The sequence below is a fragment of the Armigeres subalbatus genome, chromosome 3 (assembly GCF_024139115.2).
Source record: "Armigeres subalbatus isolate Guangzhou_Male chromosome 3, GZ_Asu_2, whole genome shotgun sequence".
NCBI lineage: Eukaryota > Metazoa > Arthropoda > Insecta > Diptera > Culicidae > Armigeres > Armigeres subalbatus.
Genome location: NC_085141.1, coordinates 364,049,498 through 364,073,942, shown reverse-complemented (window position 1 = coordinate 364,073,942; position 24,445 = coordinate 364,049,498). Strand labels below are relative to the sequence as shown.

The following is a 24,445-nucleotide window of genomic DNA, read 5'->3' as shown; positions in this document are numbered from 1 at the left end:
CATTTTCCTGGGAATTTCCCTAGTCCTTCAAAAACACTTAGATTCTGTTCTATAAAAGCAGTCTTATCTATGGGGAATTTCAGAACAGACTTGACAGTATTTAAACGCTCAACCAATCCGAAAGCTACGCACGTTTAAAGTCCTAGGATTGGTTCAAATGAATCATCAACAACAAGGAACTTCGCATTATGGGTGCTTTTTGATCGGGATCGAAACAAGGGAGACAAATACGACTATGTATGTTAACATTATTAGAACTGTAATCTACAACTGTGGGAAGAGAGGCATCACGAACGAAGGGAACTTTTGATTGTTTCACACACATCAATGGAATACAATTTACATCCGCCCCTGTGTCCAGTTTGAAGTCCACTGGATAATCTCCAATCAAATAACGCTTTGTCCACCTGACGCGTGATACCCTATCGATACCACAGTTCGAAATCATTCTATAATTTAAATGAGAAGCTCTAAATGTGATTGTATGATCTTCATTGGCATTCAAATCTCGTTTAGTTTCTTTACCTGATTCACGCCAATTGAGACTGTACACCGACTCCCTATTTGGCTTACGTTTGTCATCAAACTTACGAACATTCCGGTTCATTCCATCTTCCATCTTCGGTGCCTTGCAAAACCTCCTGAAGTGACCACGTCGTCCACAAGCGTCACAGTTCACATTCTTCGCTGGGCAATGGAGACGATGTTTGGCGTTGAAGTGTTGTCCGCAGTTAAAACAAGCCGCACTCCTTACAACTGCTATCTCCTCCTTCATTCCATTCGCTGGTTGATCGTTGACGACGTGCATCTCATGGTGAGCTTTGTTATCCAGTATTTGTTTATTTTCCGAGGCTGCTTCAAAAATCTTGCATGTTTCTACCACACTTCGCAGTGGCTCGTCTTTTCCATCCAGTAGCTTTAATTGGAGTTTTTTATCCTGAACACCAATTATGATGCGATCTCGTAGCATCCGATCGGCATATGAAGCATTGCACGCTGGACATTCGTATTCACAATAAGCCAGCTGGGTTCGAAGAGCTGTTTCGAAATCCGCAAAAGACTGCTTCTCTTTTTGGACAATCATGTTGAACTTGAATGCCTCCATGGCAACGTTCTTCCGCGGTAGACAATAATTATCGAATGCCGTTACTACATCGTCCAACGTGCGTACAGGTGCAGCTCCAGCAGCAGGTGCAGCTCCAGCAACAGGTACAGCTCCAGCAGCAGCGGCAACACCGAACATGCTATCAATACCACCGTCATTCGGGAAAAGTGTGTTGTATATTTCCACTCCGCGTTCTCCAATGAGCCACAAAAACGTGGCAATTTTGTTTTTCTCCACCTCGGCATTCTTGTTGCTGGCTATCATGTATATATAGAATTGCTGCTTCCATCTAGGCCATTCTTTGGCCAGATTCGTAAAATCCAATGGTTATGGCAGACGTTGCTCCATTTTCCTCTTCACTATAGACCACTGAATTTTAGTTCGTACGTTTGTTTACTTCTGTCATACTTCTGACATCGACACCGATCACTTTCTTGCAGTTGACAGTCAATCGTCCCGATGAAGCTTTTTCGCGCACTTTACTAGATCGATGAACTTTCGATACTTCTCGAATCGGATCGATGAACTTTATGAATACTATATCGATGAAAATTCGATGCTTCTCGAAGCCGCTCGTATCGATATGTGCCGCAAGGCTTGCGTGAACCGCAATTAACACGGAATACACTTTTTTAATCACTCGCGAAGTTCGCGACAATTAATTCGTGGGCAACCACCACACACCACTTCTGACACCATGTAAGAAGTGTCGGAATAGTGCCTAGAGATGTCGCAAATTAATCGATTACTTCGATTAATCGATTCATCGTTGTGATAATCGATTAATTTTGAATCGATTACTATACAATGATTATTCGATTCAATAATCGACAAGAATCAAGAGTAATCGATTAGTAACTAATCGATTAATCGGGATTTTACGACATCTCTAATAGTGCCAATAAAACACGCGGATTTATGATAGTGCTTATGATTGTTTATTGCACGAACGCTCGATTAACACTGAAAGCTATACAAAAGATTTGTTTCTATCTCACTGTGTTGCCAGTATTTCAATATTGTTACAAAAATAATTACCGTATATGCTTCTGAAAAATCTGCGAAGGATTTTCCTTAGGTATTTTGGAAGAAATTTTTCATTTATTTGAACACCGTCTTCAATTTATAGATTTCACAGACTGATAATTATTTGACTTAATTCTATTTTTAAAAACAAATTTACTAACATTAAAGAAAAAATAACGCATTTCATTAAATAGTCTGCAGCATAAATCTAATGGATTATTTTGCTTGTCATAAGACGAGTTTGTACAATCCGATTTAAATTCCACCACTTAATTGTACCTCTACAGATACGTATTCCGACCGCAACAGTAAGGTCGTCTTCAGTGTCTCGTACTTGACTCAACTTTATTTTGGCCGAAATGGGTGCGGTGGCCACGGATCCATGCTAATGATAATGGTCGCGAGTCAATCTGGATCGAGATTGTCTGGATCGTTCTATGGTAAACGGCGAAAGGCGTAGTTGACGAAGCGTTTCTAGAATTCGACGTGAGCAGAAATTTACGGAGCCCAGATTTGAACTCCATATTCGAGTATGCTACGGGGGTCTCCAGTAGCCTTGCGTGCAAAGGCGTAAGATTGCCAATCCGGAGATGGCGAGTTCGATTCTCGGTCCGGTCTAGGATGTTTTCGGATGGGAAACATTCTCGACTCCCTGGGCATAGTGTATCCATTGTACTTGCCACACAAAATACATACTCATGCAATGGCGGGCATAGAAAAGCTTTCAATTAATAACTGAGGAAATGTTAATAGAATACTAAGTTGAAAAGCAGGCCAAGTTGAAGAAGAAGAAGATTCGAGTGTGCGACGCACAATACAGCGATTTGAGAACATGGACATCATCGAACTGTGCTGTATTACGCCGTAAGAAACCCAGCATAGCGTTTGCCTTAGCGATGGTAACTGAGACATGTTCAGTGAAACGAAGCTTGCTGTCGAGAACGATTCCAAGGTCTTTGTTCGATGTAACTCTATGGCTTTGCATTTCGTCGAGTTCATCTGCATACCATTGATCTTATACCAGTTTGAAACATATTCAATATCGGTTGGCAAGCACTGCAGTGTACAAGTTATTTTATGGCAGGTTAATTTTCGGATCGTCCGCATAAAGCAGTTTTCCCTGGACTCCGGTTATTACACAGATCATTAACAAAAAGAATAAAGATAAGCGGTCCCAGATGACTGCACTGCGGTACTCCAGAAGGAATGTAGGCATCGGACATGGCGCCATGTACTTTGACGAAAGCCTTGCAAGAGGATAAGTATACGATTTAAACCACCGAATGATGAAACTTAATGCTGTTTAAAAAAAACACAATAATAAAGTTTGAAAAGAAAGAAACCACCGAATGATCAAGGTATGTAAGCCCAGTTGGTCAAGTTATTCAATCGCTAGTGCATGAGGCACCTTGTCAAATGCTTTTGAAAAGTCGAAATAAATAGCATCGACCTGGCTACGGTTCTCCAATTCGCTTAGAACTGTGTGCGTAAACACCATTAGGTTGGATGTCGTCGAGCGCTTTTTCATGAACCCATGTTGATGGTCGGAAATGATGGACTGTACTGCTGGGTATAACACGCCATGCAAAAGACTTTCAAAAACTTAAGCAAAACAGTTCAAGATGGATGTCGGACGGTAGTTCTCTACATTATGTATGTTGCCGGATTTATAGACGGGAACGATTGAAGCAAGCTTCCAAGCATCCGGGAAAACACAGTCGCTTATAGATCGATTCAAAATTGGCGGTAAGCGATCGGGACCCGGTCCTTTTGATGTGAGAGACCGAGCTGAGAGCTTCAAAAATATCCGCATTGCTGAAAGTTACTTGAGGAATACGACGGGATACTTTCAATGTAGCTTCCATCCAAAGGAACAGGATTGTCGTCATGTACTGAGCGGAAGAAACTGGCAAACAAATTTGCTGTTGCAGCAGGTGAGCTGGAAGAAAGCGTGCGATATGTGACGTCAACAGGGATATTGTTCGATCCCTTCCGTTCTGCCTTTCTCGTACACTATACGAGTAAAGGCTATATATTATTTCCAAAACCAAACTTTTTATACAAGGCCCTGAGACCCATAGTTGTATATACACGCACAAAAATATTGCAGTCGAAACTACCATTCCGAGGGTTATTTAAAAAAAAAGTTGTGTAAAGCAAAGTACACCGACGACGGGGACATGGCGGACCATTTGTTCCACATGGAGGAGCTGTTTGCACGCCTCGCGAACATAGGACAGGAGCTTGAATCCATTTTGAAGGTAGCGATGCTGTTGAAGAGTATGCCCGACTCGTTCAATATCCTAAGGTCACTCCTGACGGAATCCAAGATTAAAAGTGCTCGCGTTTTCGGGGGCACACCATTCGATACGGAAGCAACGCACAACTGTCATTCTCATTATTTCACGCATGCTGCGACGCAGCAAAGCTAAATTAACAAAAATCTAGACCAACATTTGAAAAGGGCGTAACAGCCAAAATTTATTCCTTCTGATTCCTTGTACACATATATCTATTTATGTAGACGGAGAATCAGAAGGATTAAATTTTGGCTGTTACGCCCTTTTCAAATGTTGGTCTAGAAATGACAGTTGTGCGCCGCCTCTGAATCGAGTGGTGTGCCCCCGAAAACGCGAGCACTTTTAATCTTGGATTCCGTCAGGAGTGACCTTAACTACAGCGTTTGAAAGCCGATCCGAAAATGAGCTCACCATGGAGCTGATGAAGCGGAAGCTATTAGATGAAGCACAAAAGCGAGCAGAGAAAAACCATCGAGGTGAGTCTATCCTGCCGGTGGGGACAAAAAGTCTGTTGTCTGCCACAACTGTCACAAATCGGGACACGTGAAGCTCGAGTGCCCAGTTTCAAGAACTTCCCTTCTAAGCAAGCGATGGAGCGCCAAGCCGCGTGTCGAATAAAAATTTAAAATCCAAAGTAAGGGTTGGCAAGGCAAAGCAATTTGCATTCATGATTGCTGCGACGACAAATTTTTCGAAGTTATGGATCGTCGATTCGGGTGCAACATCGCACATGTGTTCTGACTGTCGTGGCCGAGCGAATGTCTTAGGACATCCGTCGAATATCACAATCTATCACATCTCATGGGCTGTATTGTATACTCCGAAGTATGTCTTGACTGTAGTATCGTTTTATTCTTCGTTTCGCTCTGTCAATCGAGATTTTATTTAACTGATTGATAGCCTACTATTTGAAAGTTGATTGCTATGGTTGGAAGTTCAAAATTCATTCAAATAATTCATGCTTTTATTCAGTACTAGCAGTCCCGACGAACTTTGTTTCGCCTAAAATTGATTTATTCTCTGCTTAGTTCTCGAGTTATGCAGATATTTCTTGAAGACTCATATGTGAATATGTACATTATGTGGTAGATATTGAATTGAAAAATGTATTGGAGGTAACCACTTTCCCTTCGATGGGACTCAAGCCAACACTTCCACATGTGTATAGTACACGTTCACATTAAGGGAGCGTAAGTATTAAGAATGTCTGGCGGCTACATACATTCTTCATCAGCAACTGCATTGACTGCTTCCACCCAAGGTTATCCATCATTTAGTAATTTGCGTTCGATCATTTAGTAGTTTGTCAATACTTCATTCCACAAGCTGAATTTCAAAACGTGTTGTTTGATGGACTTCTAGCGCGAAGGTTTTTCTACAACTCTGCTATTAGGCAGAGATTGTTTAAATTTCACTAGTAACGGAGTTATAGCTACAGTTTCAGTAACTTATACTAAATGATAACAAAATTCCAATAATTTAGTTAAAGTTGCTGTTGTAGTGTGTATTTAACTTAAATTGTTCGTGTGGAACATATGTTTAAGGCAACCTTGTATATACACATGTCGTCTCACATCCTGTTTTATTTTTTTGACAGCAGAATTTTGTTTTAGCATAAATTATGTTTTTGTTTATTTTAGATATTATTTTTCAGAATCCTCAGTTCCTACATCTTTCTTCATCTCTACTCTTAAGACTTAATTAAAAGGTAATCGACACAAGTTAAATAATTAATCTCATCTCTTTATTTTCAGGAATATTTAAAGCCTTTACGGGAATACATTAATGTTGGAATGTAGTGGTTGCTATGGGGATTTTGAAAATAAACAATGAAAATTTCAATGCGAAGAAATTTGAGCCTAATGAAAAACGTGATATACAAAATCTTCATATCGCATTGGCCGTTTTATCACTTTCCTGTCGCGAAGCGACCGAGATTCTTTGGAGGTCGGAATTGTATTTTTGGATGTATCCGAATTTGACGGAGATGCGGAATTGTTTTCTGAAGGAAGTGAACTTTGCTGAATCGATGGTTGATGCCCATTCGATGAAAAATCGTGCTTCAGATACGTAGCTGTTTCTTCATCCTGGTGCTCCTGTTGTACCTCATCGCACAGAATTGTTTGTAGACGCGTCACCATTCGGACTTGGGGCGGTTCTCGTTCAGTTCGACGAAACTGACAATCCGAGGATAATAGCATGTGCATCGAAGGTACTTACTCAAACCGAACAAAGATACCCTCAGACTCAGAAGGAATCTCTAGCTGTTGTCTGGGGTGTCATTCTGAAAACGATTGTTGTGGAAGCAAGTTTAGTTTATAAACACGTCCGAAAATTTGAAAAGTCCGCGATTAAAAACAATTGTATACGACAACTGTAACTAGCGCTCTAACTCTGTTATTAGTTGAATTCTAGCAACGAACCACTAGGCAGAGTTGTAGAAAAACCTTCGCACTAGAAGTCCACCAAATAACACATTTTGAAATCCACATTATGCAATGAGTTATTGACAAACTACGAAATGATCGAACGCAAATTACTAAATGATCGATAACATCCTTGGGTGGAAGCAGTCAATACAGCGGTGTGTCTGCAGAATATACTACCATCAAGATCTGTCGATAGGACACCTTTCGAGCTTTGGTTTGGGAAGAAACCGAACTACGGACGATTGCACATTTTTATCATTCACATCCCCTCAGAGAAGCGAAGGCAAAGAAGTTCACATTCGTTGATTACTCCGACTGTCCCAAGGCATACCGGTTAATCGATACACGAAAATACGAAATAGTTATCAGTCGTGATGTTCGTTTCGTGGGGATGGAAGATGACGTCCAGAACTGGATTTCGAAGAATCCAAGCACGATGGTGGAATATGAATCGAAACTTGCGCCACCCGCTGATGGAAATGAATCCGATGATTCAACTTGTGATGCAGTCGAAGTCGACAACGAAGAAGAAAATGATGATGAAGTAATGACGCCAATCCGACGTTCAATTCGATGCCAGTTCGATTTCGGGAGACTACCGGGATGGCGCACAAGTTTATGGTGGAACCGAGAAGTTCCGCTAAAGCAGTCAATGGACGAATGGACCAGAGGCGACGCAGTGCCATGCTGCGCTGGATGACGAAATTAAATCGCTGCATGGTACCTGGAAGTTAGCAATTTTGCCCGCCAATCGCAAACCCGTTGGCAGCAAATGGATTTTCAAGCGCAACCTCGATGAAGATGGAAATGTTGCGAAGTACAAAGCGAGGCTAGTTGCGCACGGATTTTCCCAGAAATTCGGCGCGGACTTCGACGAGTTATTTGCACCAGTCAGCTAACTTTCAGAGCGTTGCTTACAGTCGCATTTTTTAAAAAATAACATCAGATCTCGACGTTTCATGCATTTTTAAGTCATTTGGCATCAAAAATTTGGGAAAATTTTCATTGGTAAAAATTTCAAAACTTTGATGAATTTTAGGCACCTCTAAATCATGTCCGATTGAGCTCTGATTTTGGGCTCATATGGGGTCATATTTTGGGGTAATGAAACTTGTGAGCAATGTCGATTTTTGAAATTCGAAAATATCATTTTCATTGACACCCAGATAATGGAAGGTGGACCCACCGGCTCATCCCCAATGTGTCGACGTGGGTGAGCAGGAAACCTCACTCAGTTCCTATCCGGACACGGTTGCTTCCGCCAATATTTGCACCAGTGCACAGTGATGCCAAGGCGGAAAAAAGTGAAGAAAATTGAGTTGAGCGTACAGCTTCGAAAGTATTTTTATAATTTTTCATAATGTTTGAAATGTCTTTCCTCAAAATTTCACGAAGATTGGATGAAAATTGCACGGGGCGCATCATGTCGATCCAATGGTAAATCAAAGATGTTTTTTAAAATTGCTTGTAACATGTATGGCGAAGACATGATGTTGTTCAACCTGATTTTTAACTATGAGCACGCAATCGCACGCATGCCGAATCGGGCTTATTTCAAAGCTTATTTATTCAGCTTTTCGGGGATATGATGATTGTTTTGCGCAAATCTGCGCAAATAGCATTTTTCTTCGAAGCATTCTTGAAGTAAACATAAGCATTAACACGCCGAATACAGTGATCAGAAAATCGTGGGAACTAAATTTTCAAACAGCTGTATCTCAAGCGTCTTTCGACCGATTTTAACAATTCTTTTATGGATGTCTTACCTATCTCATCTAGTTTCTTCATACTGGTGAGATATGTTTCTAGGGATGCTCAATTTGTTCCTAGAGGGGTGTGAGTAAGGATGTTTTTTTAAATCAAAATATAGTAAATTTCGATTTACATGACATTTTTCAGTCGGAACTTACAGGTTCAAAATTTTTTTTATAACACTATTCTAGCATTGACTATACTATGTGTCAACAAAATGTTTCTTCTGTACATCCCTAGCGACTCCAAAATTACCTCTATAGTAATGAAAGATGATATGCAAATGTTGACGATGAAAACTACGGAAACCCGTCATGTCCATGTAGGTCAATAGCGGCCAGGGGAATGATATTCTACTCAGTTTTGCCCAGAGCAGATGTTCTAGGATCTCCAAACTGTTTAGGAGTTTGGATCAATTGGTCTACCAGGTCAACTGAGCTCGATAGCTATCGGAAATCGACTAATCATGTCCACACAAGTCCTTAGAACCCACGCATATGATTTACAGCTCAGTTATACCCATACCAGATGTTTCAGGTTCTCCAAACTGTTCTGGAGTTCGGATCAATCGGTCTACCTGGTCAACTGCGCTCGGTACAAATCTGACAGCAATAAGATGTCCATTCAAGTCAGTAGAGCCCATGCATACGATTTGGAACTCAGTTATACCAATATCAGAAGGAACTACCGGAGGAATTCTTGGAGGAACTTCCGGAGGAATTCCTGGAGGAGCTTTCGGAGGAATTTCTGGAGGAACTTCCGGAGGAATTCCTGGCGGAACTTGCGGAGGAATTCCTGGAGGAACTTCCGGAGGAATTCCTGGAGGAACTTCCGGAGGAATTCCTGGAGGAACTTCGGAGGAATTCCTGGCGGAACTTCCGGAGGAATTCCTGGAGGAACTTCCGGAGGAATTCCTGGAGGAACTTCCGGAGGAATTCCTGGAGGAACTTCCGGAGGAATTCCTGGAGGAACTTCCGGAGGAATTCCTGGAGGAACTTCCGGAGGAATTCCTGGAGGAACTTCCGGAGGAATTCCTGGAGGATTTTCCGGAGGAATTCCTGGAGGAATTTCTGGTAGAACTCCCGGAGGAAATTTCTTAGGAACTCCAGGAAGAATTCCCGTAGAAACTTCCTAAGGAATTCAGGGGGGGGGGCTTCCGAAGGAATTTGCGGAGGAACTTCCAGAGGAATTCCTGGAGGAACTAATTTTATTTGTCTTAGCAATTGTAAACTACATAATGATGAAATAATTTTGGCGACACTGACAACGTCATTCTGGCGGGCTGAATTGGGCAATTTTCTCTCTCAGAGAGGGATGCCACGTGTTTTTTAACGGAAAACCCTTCCCTTAGACCATAAGGCTTATTTCAGGGTCATAAAATCGTCATATGTATATGATAAGTTTTGTACATGACTGTCTTGAAAAAGCTTCGTAGCAATCTCAAGCACAAAAACCCTAAATAATCCACCTATCGGTGATGGTGCCTTTCTCGTTCGTTCAAAAGAATTTGGAAATATGTAAGAAAAGGTAAAAATAACACAAATATGTGGATAGGTCTTATTTTTCATATTTGTTTATATGCATTATACAATTTCTCGCCGAATGCAACTTGTTGCAAGCAAATCGGATGGACATAAGTGCCAAAAAAAGTGATTTTGTATTGTAATAATGAAATTAGTATTTTGGCCATAACTTCTGATCCCATTGTCCGATCTGACCAAATTCTTAATAAGAAACAATGAAACAGGATTCTGCTTTGAATGTAGTTTGTTGCGAGCGAGTCGGTTGAGGATAAGTGCCAAAAAAAATGAGTGATGGGGTTTTACCCGTTTTTTGTATGAAAAAAATGTATTTTGGCCACAGCTTTTGAGCCCATAGTCCTATCCGGCCAATTTTCAATAGGAAACAATGGGACAACATTCCGCATCGAATGCAACCTGTTGCGAGAAAATCGGTTGACAAAAAGTGATAGAAAAGACTTTTTTCCATGTTTTGTATGGAGTGGCATCACTGTGCAGTGTGGCCATGCGTCATCGCCATTCTGCCCGGCGTGTATCAACGTAGAGGAGACTCCAGAGCACGTGTTATTCGATTGTCCGAAGTTTGCGAAAGCACGTAGAAAAACGCCTGCACTAAGGGCAGACAATATCGCAGAGCGAATGTGTCATGATGAAGATACGTGGGAATGCGGTAAGCAGAGTCGTGACGCTAATACTGTCAGAGCTGCAGCGTAGATGGAGAAGGGACCAGCAAATAAGCGTCGACTCGGAGGAAAATCCAGAGCAGTAAGCAGTGTTTGGCCTCGGGTCGTCATCCACCACCGGAACTGTCGGACCACCTCTGCAACTCGAAGATGAAGTTGGCGCAATGCGCGAAGGCGACCCCTGCGATTGCCGCCGGTAGTCGGGGCACCATTAGTGCGGAAGTTCCCTTCACCGGAACTGGTGGACCATCCTCGACGCCGGAGGGAGTCATGAGGATTCGAGTTAGGACCCTGGCAGCACACTTGTTCCACATGGGATACTGCCACTCATATGTGTGTTATCTGTTTAGATGTAGACTAAATAAATGAATGAAATGTGACCCGATTCAGTCACAATCAAGTTACTGCGACCATTTTTGTCCGATGTGTGCTGCTCGGGGATGTTGTGGCTCAACCGCCGAGGGATCGAGACAACGCAGCAGTGGATCTCAGCAAGCCAGTCGGTGAACTAGCCTAAGCTAGGGGCCGGAATTTTAGAAGAAGTGCATGAGCACAGCCCACCCCCGGAAGTAGTCGCAGCATCCCGTGGTCCCGGGGGGATCGAGGCAAGGAGGATAAGAGACCCGGATTTATCCGGGAGGCTCATTTTTAGCAGGTCGGGAAGGAGCCCAGCCCTGTTCGCCTTCGAGCATAGTGTGGATGCTCAGGTATCTGTCGCTTAGGCAGCACAGTGAAGCTGATTAAGCGAAAAACGTACTCGTAAAGGAACTTTTGGTTACTTGGATATTCAATTCTTCCCAGGTTTCCTTAGCGGTCTTGTAGTTTCGATCAGCGAGTGTTGGCTGTCGTCAACGAGTAGAACAATAGTGGCCCGTGCTTTGGCATCTCCTTCCTTCCACGCATCCGTCGGAGGTTTTCGTAGGCATTCGTATCCGCCACTCTTCATCTTTTCCAGACCAAACTTGCTTCTGTCCATACTGGAAATTTGAAATAGTCTTGATAAAGACGAAAAAAAAAAATTTTTCTTCTTTTAGAATTTTCTTCACAAATGGCCCATAACCTATGTGAAGTGGCTGTAGCTCGGACCGAAAGCAGTAAAACGACTTTGTTGCTAGACGGTCAAATCAGAACTAAATTTTATTTCTACATTTTTCTTGATTGATGACTCTATCTGGTAAAAGGGCGAATGTCGCAAGAGAGAATTCTCTTCGTCGACTTCCCCTCTTTTGAATAAAAGTGACAAGCAGGGGATTTCTATACAGTTTATCACCTCAGAACGCAAGTTCGCATTGTTTTCTATCGTTCTGAAGTGATAAACCACAAAGTTAACCGCTGTTTGTCACTTTTATTTAAAAGAGGGGAAGTCGACGAGCCCTTATTCCAGATAGAGCTTGACTTGTGAGGGTAGTCAGATTTTTTTCTTTTTTTTTTTGGAAAAATGTTTAATTTTGATACACATAGTTAAGTTTGCCATTTTAAGGTGTTTTTATGAGATATTGCGAAAAAAGATTCGGCTGCCGGTGGGACTTGAACCCACACTATTGCCAAAGCAGTTTCGATGGATACGGGGAATTGACTGATATCCCATCGTTATTAGCTGGTTATGGAACAACTTCTCGCAAATGCAGCTGTTGTATAATTGGTAATACGTCCGTGTACTTAATGGAATAGTGTGGGTTCAAGTCCCACCGGCAGCCGAATCTTTATTCTCAATCTTCTATACAATAAAAATGAAATGGTCTGTGTTCGTATCCGCATAACTCGAAAAGGGCTGGATGGATTTCCTTCTTTCTTTCAGTAGATATGTTCGTTGCAGTTTCCGACGGGTTTATATGATATTTCCTCAAACGAAAATCACGAGTAACGTTGCGTGAATCGTGAAAAACTAAAATTAGGAATCGTATGGAAACTTTGCATGGGCAGTTCAGAATGCGCATTTTCACCTACTTTGCAGGTCAACGTCTGCCGGGTCGACTTGGAATGGAAAACTTAACAACCCACGCACCATACCTTGCGCAGTTAAGGAAACTCAAAATTTAATCAACTCGTACAACTTATAGAAACTAGCTATCCGCCTGAAATAGTTTTCATGCTGTAGTATTATTATCATATCATAGTTTGAGAACTAAATTTGGTACAAAAATTTAAAATAAATAGTAAATTGAACTTCAAAGCAGACCCCTTATTATATGCCTAATTTTGCGCACATTACTTGGAAAATTTCTAACACAAAGCAAGCGTCTATCATACAAGTTTTCATCCAAATTATATTTTTTCAACTGATACTACTATTACTAATAATGTTCATTTCATTTGTATAGGCATATATGGGAGCACCCATAAATTACGTAACGCTTAGAGGGGGGAGGGGGGCTGACCGAAGTGTGACAATACATACAAAATTTTTACATGATTTATACAAAAAGTGTGACATAGGGGGGAGGGGGAGTTGAAAAAGGCCAATTTTTGCGTTACATAATTAATGGATCTTCCCTATGAGCATGTTTGAGAAAGTGAAGATGCCCGGCATTATTTTCTTATGATTCGACATACTTAGTATGTTATCACGTCTTTTGGTGTATGTACATTGTACAGCCTCATTTATGTACATTAAACAAAGCTAACAAAAGTTCTCCATTGCGCAAACCCTTTTCCGAATAGGTGTATCATAAATGTCGAAAATATCGAAGAAGTACTAGTTGTGCGCAAAATTAAGTACACTGTATTGAAGAATGGTTCCTAACATTGCGCATAATATATTTTAATGAAAAATATTAATATCAAACCAAATTCTCATGAGATGGCTTCAACAATATTATAATTATTGGAACCATGTGTTATCAGTTGTCACCGAACGTAAAAAAAATACAAAAAATACAGTTTTTCGGGTAGACCGTCACTTGTCATTTGTGCTAAGAACACGCCATTTTGGTCTTTTTCACTGTTTTCAGTACACATTTCAACTATCAAAATGAAAAATGTGTCATTTAACTGCGGCAAAATGCATGCATTGAATTAAACATTTATTTCTACATTAATTTACATTTTGTTGCACGCCTAAAAGTCATGGCATGCTGAGGTTTGCAGTCGGATCATCTTCAACAAAAGAATAACAATTATTATCAATGAACTGTAAATTCGCATCGCGCCGTCGCGTTTACTCTGACTTCGCCCTAATGGAACGTACACACGGTCAAGCAGTTTGACCAACAATGACTCCACCTCTCGTTTATTCAAACATCCATCAAGTTTAACAACAGCGGCACGAACAATCAATTTATTCGACCAAAAATATCACACACGAAAGACCGAAGCGCCAACTTGACCACCAACCATCAAAAAATATATGGGGGTTTGTGCAACTTCACTACAAATGCTCATACATGTTCGGCGAACCTTGACTCCACCCCCGACAACTCAAACCAAAATCAAACCGTTTTAATTTTTTCCAACCGAGCCGCCAACTGTGAAATGGTTGTTCGATCAACTTCACACACGTTCAAACAAAGCAGCAACCGAAGCGTTTTCTTGGGGGCGGAGTCAATGTTCGTCAAACTGCTTGACTGGTGTGTTCGTGCCGGCGACAAGCGCGGTGTCATCATCATCAATAGACATAGACCGCTGTCATCATTGAAACGCAGTATGAAAAAAAAATATAGCCCAGGACATCCTGGCTACGATCTGGCGATGGGCTAAACAATAGGATGTCAGTAGCCTGGCTCTATCGTTCACCTTGGCTACAGAAACATACACTGACACAATAGACGAATCCAAGTAAAAATAAGAAGAAGACACACGACGGTGTTAACTTTGACAGATCCTACAGCACAGCATAGGGAGATCATTTTAAAATGCTTATAATAAATTCTAGTCAAAATGTAATTAAAATCTGATTGATGTATCATACGGAAAAAGTTCCGAACTGTATGATAGATACATTTTTGAAAAATATTAAAAAAAATTAAGATAAGCTTCCAGATAGGGTTAGGCGGGGCAAGATAGGTCACGGGGTAAGATGGGTCAGGGCCGTTTTTGAGCATCGTGTACATTTTAATGTGGATATTATGACTTTGTAGGAGGAATAATTTGGTTCTACTTTATTATCACTCGATTTGACGATAAAATTTTATTTCGGTGGTGTATGGCAAGGTAAAATATTTTTCAGCATGGTTTCTTAGGGAAGATCCATAAAGTACGTCACGCAAAAATCGGCGATTTTCGACCCCCCCTCCCCCCTTCGTCACACTTTTTGTATTAAACCTCTAAAAATTTTGTATGAGTCGTCACGCTGCTCGGAACCCCCCCTCCCCCCTAAGAGCGTGACGTACTTTGTGGATGGCCCCTTATGCGAAACACACTTGCTATAAAACGTGTAATCTCGTCGAGCAATGTGAAATTTAAACATTTTTAGTAACATAGGGAACGTATTATAAGTAATGTAGGTGATGTTATACTAACTGCGTTGAAATAAATAAATTTGATCGAAAATTAGACATTTTAACGTGAACTTACAAATGGGGCAAGATGGGTCAGCACATACTGAGGGGCATAGTTCTTATTCAAAACATATTTTCCATTGGTGGTTCAATCATTTTAGGGTTACTTTTGATATAATGATGTTAATTTGTTTATTGAAAATGTTTATTTTTTGTTTTTAAGAAAGCTATACTTAGAGGGCTTGTTTTCATAAGAATTTGCAGATATTTTTAAATGTAGAGCCATTTCTTCATCCAAGGCTTAAACATTATTTTTTATTCAATATAATCATTGGCAATAAAGCTATCTATCTGTGTGTAATTCAATATTGGGAATAAAAACAATATTAATTGCAGTATTTAAAGGTGACTCATCTTGCCCCGCTGTTTGACCCATCTTACCCCGCCATTTTTTGACAGAAAAATAGACTTCTACTTTAATGACTCGAAATGGAATAAAAAGTGGAGTTTTTGTTATTTCATACCCCTGGCTTACAGATTATGAGCTATTTTTATAGATCCATGCTGAAACATTAAAATAAAATGTTTCTGTTTTGAGAAATTCAGGGTTCGCCTTAGGCGACCCATCTTGCCCCATCATACCCTATGTAATTCAGAACTTTTTCCGTACCGTACATCAATAGGATTTTAATTACATTTTGTCTAGAATTTATTATAAGCATTTTAAAATGATCTCCCTATGCTGTGCTGTAGGATCTGTCAAAGTTAACACCGTCGTGTGTCTTCTTCTTATTTTTACTTGGATTCGTCTATTGACATTTGCTATAAAGTAGCCAACGTCATCACTCATCAGGCTATGATATGTGGTTTATTCTACTAGTGCGTTCACGTCATTAGAATAAGTCCGAATTTCTTATCCGCGACTCAGATGGCGTTCCCAGCAGGGATGCGGTACGGTTCGGACAACAAATGCCACCCTTATTCTTGTTTACGTTCGAACGCGCTTTCCAACGAAATCTGATGCGCATTACCGTTTACGCCAGCAAAATCACATGGGGAAATGATTCGAACGAACTGCATTCGTTCGAAAGTTTCGTTCTTCCGTAAACAAGAATAGGTGTGAATATCTATGAGCCGATAAACGCATGAAAGCAGTGAAGTCTCAGAAGTAGACAGGCGTATAACCCTGAACAGAGTTTATAGTATTTATTCTGCATTCGTTTGTTATACAATTGAAACGATAAAATGTACCGTCATTCCTATTAATAAAACCTGAGAATTCTAAAACACTCGCATTTAATCCGGAATGATAGAAACGCCTTCGTCCTGACCGCTGTGCTCCGTTTCCGGACTTTCTGGTTGGCTTTCATCTGGCGACGCTGCAGATGGTTCCGTAGCTTCCTGGCTTTGCTCAGTCTCTGAACTTTGTGGTTCATTTACGGCCGGTGAAACGGCAATTGGATCCACGGCTTCCTGATGACACTTCGTATTTTGGTTTTCAGGTTCGTTTCCTTTGGGCGACGCTTCAGCAGGTTCCGTCCGGTCTTGACTTTGCTCATTGTCCGTTTGTTCCGATTCGTTTCCTTTCGGCGACGCTACAGACGATTCCGTTTGTTCTTGACTTTGCTCGTTGTCCGTTTGTTCTGATTTGTTATCTTCGGGCGACGTTCCCGTCGATTCTGTTGTTTCCGGATTGCCATTATTCTTTTCCAGATTGACATTCTCGTCACCCTGATTAGCATTATCATCTTCCTGAATAACATCATCCACTTCCATGGGTTCTTCAGTATTTTTATTTTCGGGATTTTCTTCGTTTTCATTTGTTAGTTCCTCATTTTCTTTATCCTGCTCTTTATGCGAACTCGCAGCATCGTTTTCAGCAACTTGACCATCATCCTTGGTGACAGTTTCCGTCGGTGGTTCAGCGTTATGTCCATCATCCTCAACCTGAACGGAGGCCGAAGGTTCGACGTCAATCACTTCTGTTGTTTCTTCGTTATCGAGTTCGCGGATCTCGTATGTCGTTCCCTCATTGTCCTTGATTACTGGACTACTTGACTGGGCGGCCGTAGGATTGTGAATGTAGTCCAATACCAATGAGTCCACGTCAATTTCGTTTACTTTAGAATGGGCGCTGATCTGGTGGGATAGTTTATTGAATATTCCCCGAAGGTTTTGCACTTGCTGTCTTTCGTTTCCAACAGGAGCTCGAAGTCTAAACAGGCGTTTCGTGGGACATGAATCCTGTAGAAGGTACGAAGAAGCTCGGAAGCGAATCTGTTGGCCTTGCTGTATTAGCTCGCATCCTTGACGGATTGACACAAATAGCCGGTTGGACTGGATTGCAGTTACCGTAGGACGGAATTTCTCGTGAACGCTGGCGAGAATGCGCGACGGTGATAGACGTCGCTTAGCCGTGAGTATTTGTCGATCCACTGGTGGATTTGATCGAGCCCGAACGGCACGAGGAGCCTTGTTCGAGCATGACGAAAGAGAGCGCTTGCGTTTGCTGCTGTTGCGCGAATCACGATGAATCGATCTGGAACGACTGCGATGCTGACCGGAGATATCGACTTGTTGATATTCATTGCTTGAAGCAGCTTGTGGATTCGCAATGGCTGGGATAGTACTTGGTGGGCGATGGGCTTTGGTTGGATCTGGAGTTTTTGCACGGACAACAGCTGGCTCAACAGGAATGGGTGTTTTTGAACGAACCGGTGTTTCATCTGAAACAGCAGCAGGTACTGGCGTTTTTGACCGAACAATGTCAGAAGTTCTTGGTACTATTTTTTTAACAATCGCTTCAACATCGATTTGCTCTTTAGGAGTTTTATGAAAGACTGCCAAATGTGTAGTGACTGTATAACGCCTATAGCTGGAATAATCGCAATCGGGACAGAAGTACCGATATCTCGTTTCATCAGATGCCATTGCAGAGAGTGGTTCATCGTCAGAAGCATTCTCTGAAGCAGCCCTGGAGGGTGGTCTTGAGGCAGGCTTAGGTGTGGACACTACAGTTGTAGCCGATGGCGCACGAGAATGTGAAGCTACCGACGGATCATTTGGATCTACATTATGTAGGCGAATCTTGTGTCTCTTCACACTGTTCCGAGAGGCAAACGAAGCTCCACAAATATTACACCCATAATCACAGTCATGATTCTTCATCTCTTGTGTTGAATAAAATTTATCACCGCAGCTGCTACAAATCAAATCTTTTTGGTCTTCATCATTGTTAGAATCATCCTCCATATCCGTAGGAGAATCACTTTCGTAGCGATACCTTTTCTTCGGTTTTTTGGTCTCAACCAATAAAGAGGCACCTCCCTGGTCCCCAGTAGGATTCCAATAATCTTCCCATTGGTTGGCCTTTATCTTGTGCACCACCATCAAGTGACGCTTCAAGCTATTCCGGTACTTGACCGCTGCACTACAGATGTTACAAATGAATTCACAATTGTGCCGTTCCAGTTGATCAATTTCAGAAAACACTTTCTCACACTTGGGACACTTGAGCTCCCCATCAGAGGTACTGGTTCCTGTTTCCGACTCATCTTCGTCATCCGAGCCATTATCCGTCGGGGTTGTTGTCGTGGATCCCCTTCCGCTACCATCCGATGACGGTACCCATTCGCGCTTTATACTCCTCCGAGTACTGATCGGCTCTTTCTTAATCTTCCGAGCCGACTTCGACGGAATGAAATCTTCATCTTTTTCCCCCTTCACTTCCTCCTCATCGTCGTCATCAATCCTTCGAGGAGGGTTCCTGGTCCTTGGCGTCCGGGTCAGAGTCTTTGTCGATATGGAAGGAGAACGAGCCGGAGAATGTGTCGCTTCTGGTCCCAGCTGATTGACCAGTTCCTCGTTGTAGACCCGTTGGTTCTCCGCAATCAGCTTCTTCTGTTCCTCGTAGAAACTCAACCACTTTTGCGTTTCTTTCGCTTCTTGGATGCATTCGAGGCATACTTTGCTGGAGATCCGATCATTTATATCGACCTGCCCAATGAGATGGACATTTCGTTAGCACAAATTAATTTATTATAAACATATTTTTAGAAAAATCAATACCTTCACATTGTACAACTGATTCAAGGTTTCAACCAAAGTTTCATCCGAAACGACGTCGATTTGTTCCCTTGTATCGTCCATACAAATCCGACAGCATCTTTGATAGAGTTTGGCGTCATTTTTTTGCTGCATTGCGAAATACTTATTTTGTTCCTAGACTTGTTTGTCCCCAGATTTTGTCGAAGAAGTTGGTATATTTACGGTATTTACAAACAAATTGAAAAACTGGAAAAAATGCGATCTCGCGGATCGATTCTCGCACGTCGGCGGCGTCGTTTTCAACCGGCTGTCAAACTAGAGCCCCACTGTCAAACTATAGAGTAGAACCCCAGCGGTAAAAAAAATGGATTTCGAAGAAGATGCGCGGACTTTTACACGTGCCAGAAAATTTAATCAAAATATGCGTTAATATTTTTTTATCAGCAATTGGGTTCTGAATAATATATTGACTGTTTCCTTGATAACAAAACGCGCCGACCATTTTTTAAGCACCTTCAAAATCGTCGCCAACTTCATTATTCTAACTGTGTTAGTTTTATTAGTAAATCATGTTAATCTGCATGAAAATCGGGCCCAATTTTGGGAATAAATGTGATTATTGAGTTTGCAAAATTTTGTTCACAGTTGATTTGACAGATCTTTTGGTCATTTCTGCTGGCGACGATTTTGGCGTCAATTTGCTTTGCGACGATTTCAAATCGTCGCGGCCGATAAGGTGGGAAATTGATAATAATTATGTAAAATAATTTATAAATTATTTCAGGATATCCAGAGTGCTTTGAGAATATGTCATATGCGCTAAAGGGATACTCTCTTTGTCCTCGCTATAATATTTTTTGAACATGGTTTGCTTTCAGGGGGGTAATATGCGGTGCATCACGCCTCCTTTGCATGTAGTATGAAGCAAATGTAAATAAACAATCCCACATTTTTTTCGTTAGTCCGCAGTAGTGAAGGTTAACCAATATCCTACAAGATTCCAGTTCGAAAAATGTTACACTTGCCAAGCGGGGTGGCCCAGGGTTGCCCGCCTTTCCCAAGCGGCGAGGCCCGGATAATACATCTTAGGTAGGCTTGATTTGTTCGTGGATGACAGGCTTACTCCCCCCCTGTTTGCTTTCAATTTTTATTCGCTTGATTGATTCTTTCCCGAATAAAAAATATTATAGAAAAGCAATACAATTTATTGTAACATCACTATAAAACACAATAAATTTACAATAGATTTTATTGTATATGAAATAATAGAAATACATTAGAATGCATTGTTATGAACCATTCATTAAATTGTAAATGAAGTTTCCGCATTAGAACGTACGGGTTGTTAAGTATCGTAACTATACAAAATCTGAGATTTTTTCATACACTTTTTTTTGTCAAACAATAGAGTGTATCGTAAATATATTGTTGAAATATCCGAAGAAAACCGTTCAAATTACCATAGATTGAATTGTATTTTTATAGTAAAACAATACGATATTGGATTTCTTAATTATGACGACTTTACCGTTCAACAATGAAATTTTAAGAAAAATAATGCATATTTGCGGCAATGGGATAAATATTATTATATTGCTTATATGCAATTTGAACAAAATTTTCAGAAGTTATCAATGATTATAAACTAAGGACGTTTTCACTGGTCGCGTTCTATTCCAAATTTTGACAGTAGAATAGACCAAATCTAAATTTCCCATTTTCACCGGGGCGGTCCAAATCTGTTTTTCGAACAGTTTCGTTTCAAATAAATGAATCTGTCATACACTTTTGTTTCAATTTTGTTCACATTTGGACCAGAATTCAGCCTGCGCTCCAAATTTTCCAAAACAAAAATAATACAAAGAAGAATGTTGTTTGTTTTGATTATGAAGCTTTTTAAACGTCAAATCCAGCGGTATGCCGGCATAAGGAGAAGGATTTCGCGGTAGAGATCCGGAATTCCCGCGGATCCGAAGACAATTCGCGAGTGTCGTTGCTGGAAGTGTTCGACCCGGGACTATGTAGCAACCGTTGCAGTTCGGGCGATTGTAGCGAAAACAGTAAGAATGTTTCCAGCGCCTACGGCTTCGAAGAGCTGGAGTGCCAAGAGAGTGAATCTCCACCGTTACTTCCGAGAAAAATCGCTTTGTATTAACCGGAAGCGGTGGAAGAGCTGCGAGTAATCAAGGTCCCGGTAGCAACTATGAGCACATACAGAATCTTATAAATACCTTGCAACGACAACGTTATTTAAAAAGATGAAACAGTGAGAGCGTAATTTCCCAGAGACTAACGAAGAGAATACTGATTCGATGGAAATTTTTTGGTATTGCGACGAGATTCCTACGGAAATCATTTGGGATTCCGACGTGAATCTTTAAGGAATTAATCTTTAGGGAATTCCGACAAGAGTTTTTGAGGATTCTGACGGGGAGCTTCTGGGTATTTTGACGGGCGTTCTTTGGAGGAATACTTTTTCATTGGGGATTCCGATAGGAATCCATTAAGAATCTTTTGGGATTCCGACGGGAAACCTTTCGATGTGACGACGAGAATCCTTTCTGGATTCAGACAGGAATTCTTTCGGGATTCCGAAGAGAGCCCTTTCAGGATTCCGACGGGAACCCTTTCGGGAATCCTTTTGGTATTCCAACGGAAATCCTTTTAGGATTCCGAGGGAAATTCTTTGGAGATTCAGACGGGAGTCCTTTCAAGATACCGACGGAAATTCTTTCGCGATTCCGGATTTTTGGGAAATCACACAAGAGTTCGTTAGGGATTCTGACGGAAATTATCAGAGGATTCCGACGGGAAGCTTCTGGGAATTCTGACAGGAGTCCTTTGGGGATCCTAATAGGAATCCATGAGGGATTCGGACGGAAATCTTTTGGGGATTTTGACGGGAATCCTTTCGTGATTCCGACGAAAATCCTTTCGGGATTCCGACGGGAATTCTTTCAAAATTACAACGGGAATCCTTCGAGATTACGACGGGAATCCTTCGAGATTCCGGCGGGAACACTTTTGGAATTTCGATTGCAATCCTTTCGTGATTACGAAGAAAATCCTTTCAAGGTTCGGACGGTTATTTTTTCGGGATGCCGACGGGAATCCTTTCCGAGTTTCTACCAAGAATTCCTCCAGGAGATTCTCCAGGAATTCCTTTTAGATACCCCCAATTCCTTTAGAAGATCTTTAAGGAGTTCCACGATTTCTTCCTGGAGTTTGTCTAGGAATATCTCCTGGAAATATTCGCGAAGTTCTACTAGAAGTTCTCTAGAAATACCTCCTAGAAATTTCTCCAGGATTTTCTCTTAGAATTTCTCCAGGATAACTTCTGAAGATCTTCCAGAAATTCCTCCTGGAATTTTTCCAGCAATTCATCCTAGAGTTCTTCTAGGAATTCCTCCAGGAGTTTCTCCAGGAATTCCTATTAGAGTTTCTCCAGGAAGTTCTCCTGGAGTTCCTTCATGAATTGCTCCTGAAGTTAATCCAGCAATTGCTCCTGAAGTTCTTCCAGAAAATGCTCCTGAAGTTCCTCCAGGAATTGCTCCTGAACTTCCTCCAGGAATTGCTCCGTAAGTTCCTCTAGGAATTGCTTCTGAAGTTCTTCCAGGGATGGCTCGAGTTCCTTCAGGAATTCCTGCAGGAGTCTTCAAGATATACCTCCTGAAGTTCCTCCAGGAAATTCTCTTGAAATTCCTCCAGGAATTTTTCTTGGATTTCTTACAGGAATTTCTTTTGGTATTCCTCCAGGAATTTCTCTTGGAATTCCTCTAGAAATGGATTTCTTCAGGAGTTCCTCCTGGAGTTCCTTTAGAAAGCTCCAGGAATTCTTCCTGGAGTTCCTTCAGGAATTCCTCCTGGAGCTCCTTCAGGATTTTTTCCTGGAGTTCTTCCGGGGATTCCTCCTTTGAGTTCAGCCAGAAATTGCTGCTGGAGTTCTTCCTGGAATTACTCATAGGGTTACTCCAAGAATTGATCTCAGAGTTCTTCAGGAACTCCTCCTGGAGTTCCTTAAGGAATTCCTCCTAGAGTTCCTTCAGGAATTCCTCCTGGAGTTTCTCCATGAATTCCTCCTGGAGAAAAGTTACTTATCTCTTTTTTAGTAGAATGTTTTCACTGGAAGAATTCCTCTTGGAGTTCCATCAGGAATTCTTCCTGGAGTTCTTACAGGAATTCTTCCTGAAGTTCCTACAGGAATTCCTTTTGGAGTTCCTACAGAAATTCCTCCTAGAGTTCCTACAGAAATTCCTCCTGGAGTTCCTGTATGAATTTCCCTTAGCGTTCCTTCTAGAATGCTTCCAGCAGTTCATCCAAATGTTCCTCTTGAAGTTTCTTTGACCTGAACGAACTCCATAAGAAACTCTTAGAGGAATTCCCGGAGGAACTCCAGGAGGAGTTTTCGGAGTAACTCCAGGAGGGATTCCCAGAGGAACGCCAAAATTAACTCCAGGTCAAATTCCCGGATTACCTTCAAGAGATATTCCCGAAAGAACTTCAGGAGAAACCTGAGCAAACTCCAGGAGAAATTTCCAGAGGAATTCTTGGAGTAACTGAAGAAGGAAATCCCGTAGGAACTTCAGGAGAATTGCCCGGAGGAATTCCAAGAACAATTCCCGGAAAAACTCCAGATAGAATTCCCGAAGGAGCTCCAAGTAGGATTTCCGGAGAAACTCTTAGAGGAATTCCCGGAGGAATTCCAGGAGGAGTTTCCGGAGGAACGCCAAGATTAACTCCAGGTAAAATTCCCAGATTACCTTCCCGGAGGAACTCCTGGAGAAACCTGATCAAACTCCAGGAGAAATTTTCAGAGCAATTCTTGAAGTAACTGAAGGAGGAATTCTTAGACCAACTCCAGGAGTAATTCCCGGAGGATTTCGTAGAAGAACTCCCGGTGGAATTTCAGGAAGAATTCCCGGAGTACTTCTAGGAAGATTTCCTGGAGTAACATCTAGAGGAATTATCAAAGCAACTTAAGGAGGATTTCTCCTTGAGAAACCTGAAGGAATTCCCGGCGAAACTTCAAGAGGAATTCCCAGCGGTTTATTCAATATATGTTGCTTCGCCTTGGTTGTGGTTTTTTGTTTTTTTTTTTTGTTTCTCGGAAGCATTAAAACAAAAACATTCATTTTAAAACAACACCG

At 41.5% G+C, this 24,445-nt stretch overlaps 2 protein-coding genes across 2 annotated transcripts; both read right to left on the bottom strand.

Annotated features, from left to right (window-relative positions):
- Positions 1 to 247: 247 nt before the first annotated feature.
- LOC134223460 (uncharacterized) lies at positions 248 to 1,440 on the bottom strand. The gene is made up of 2 exons (XM_062702606.1): positions 526 to 1,440; positions 248 to 449 (listed from the first exon to the last, which is right to left on the bottom strand). Exons 1-2 carry the CDS (start codon positions 1,367 to 1,369, stop codon positions 445 to 447), a joined length of 849 nt encoding a protein of 282 aa, XP_062558590.1. The 5' UTR covers positions 1,370 to 1,440; the 3' UTR covers positions 248 to 444.
- A 14,980-nt stretch (positions 1,441 to 16,420) lies between these two features.
- On the bottom strand, positions 16,421 to 19,619 carry LOC134226313 (uncharacterized). Its single transcript, XM_062707010.1, has 2 exons — positions 19,320 to 19,619; positions 16,421 to 19,247 (listed from the first exon to the last, which is right to left on the bottom strand). Exons 1-2 carry the CDS (start codon positions 19,449 to 19,451, stop codon positions 16,548 to 16,550), a joined length of 2,832 nt encoding a protein of 943 aa, XP_062562994.1. The 5' UTR covers positions 19,452 to 19,619; the 3' UTR covers positions 16,421 to 16,547.
- Between the last annotated feature and the right edge of the window lie 4,826 nt (positions 19,620 to 24,445).

Coding starts and splice junctions, on each gene's coding strand:
- LOC134223460 (XM_062702606.1), bottom strand. CDS start 1,369: ATGATAGCCAGCAACAAGAATGCCGAGGTGGAGAAAAACAAAATTGCC.
- LOC134226313 (XM_062707010.1), bottom strand. CDS start 19,451: ATGCAGCAAAAAAATGACGCCAAACTCTATCAAAGATGCTGTCGGATT. Junction 19,248..19,319: donor ATCAGTTGTACAATGTGAAG/GTATTGATTTTT, acceptor CTCATTGGGCAG/GTCGATATAAATGATCGGAT.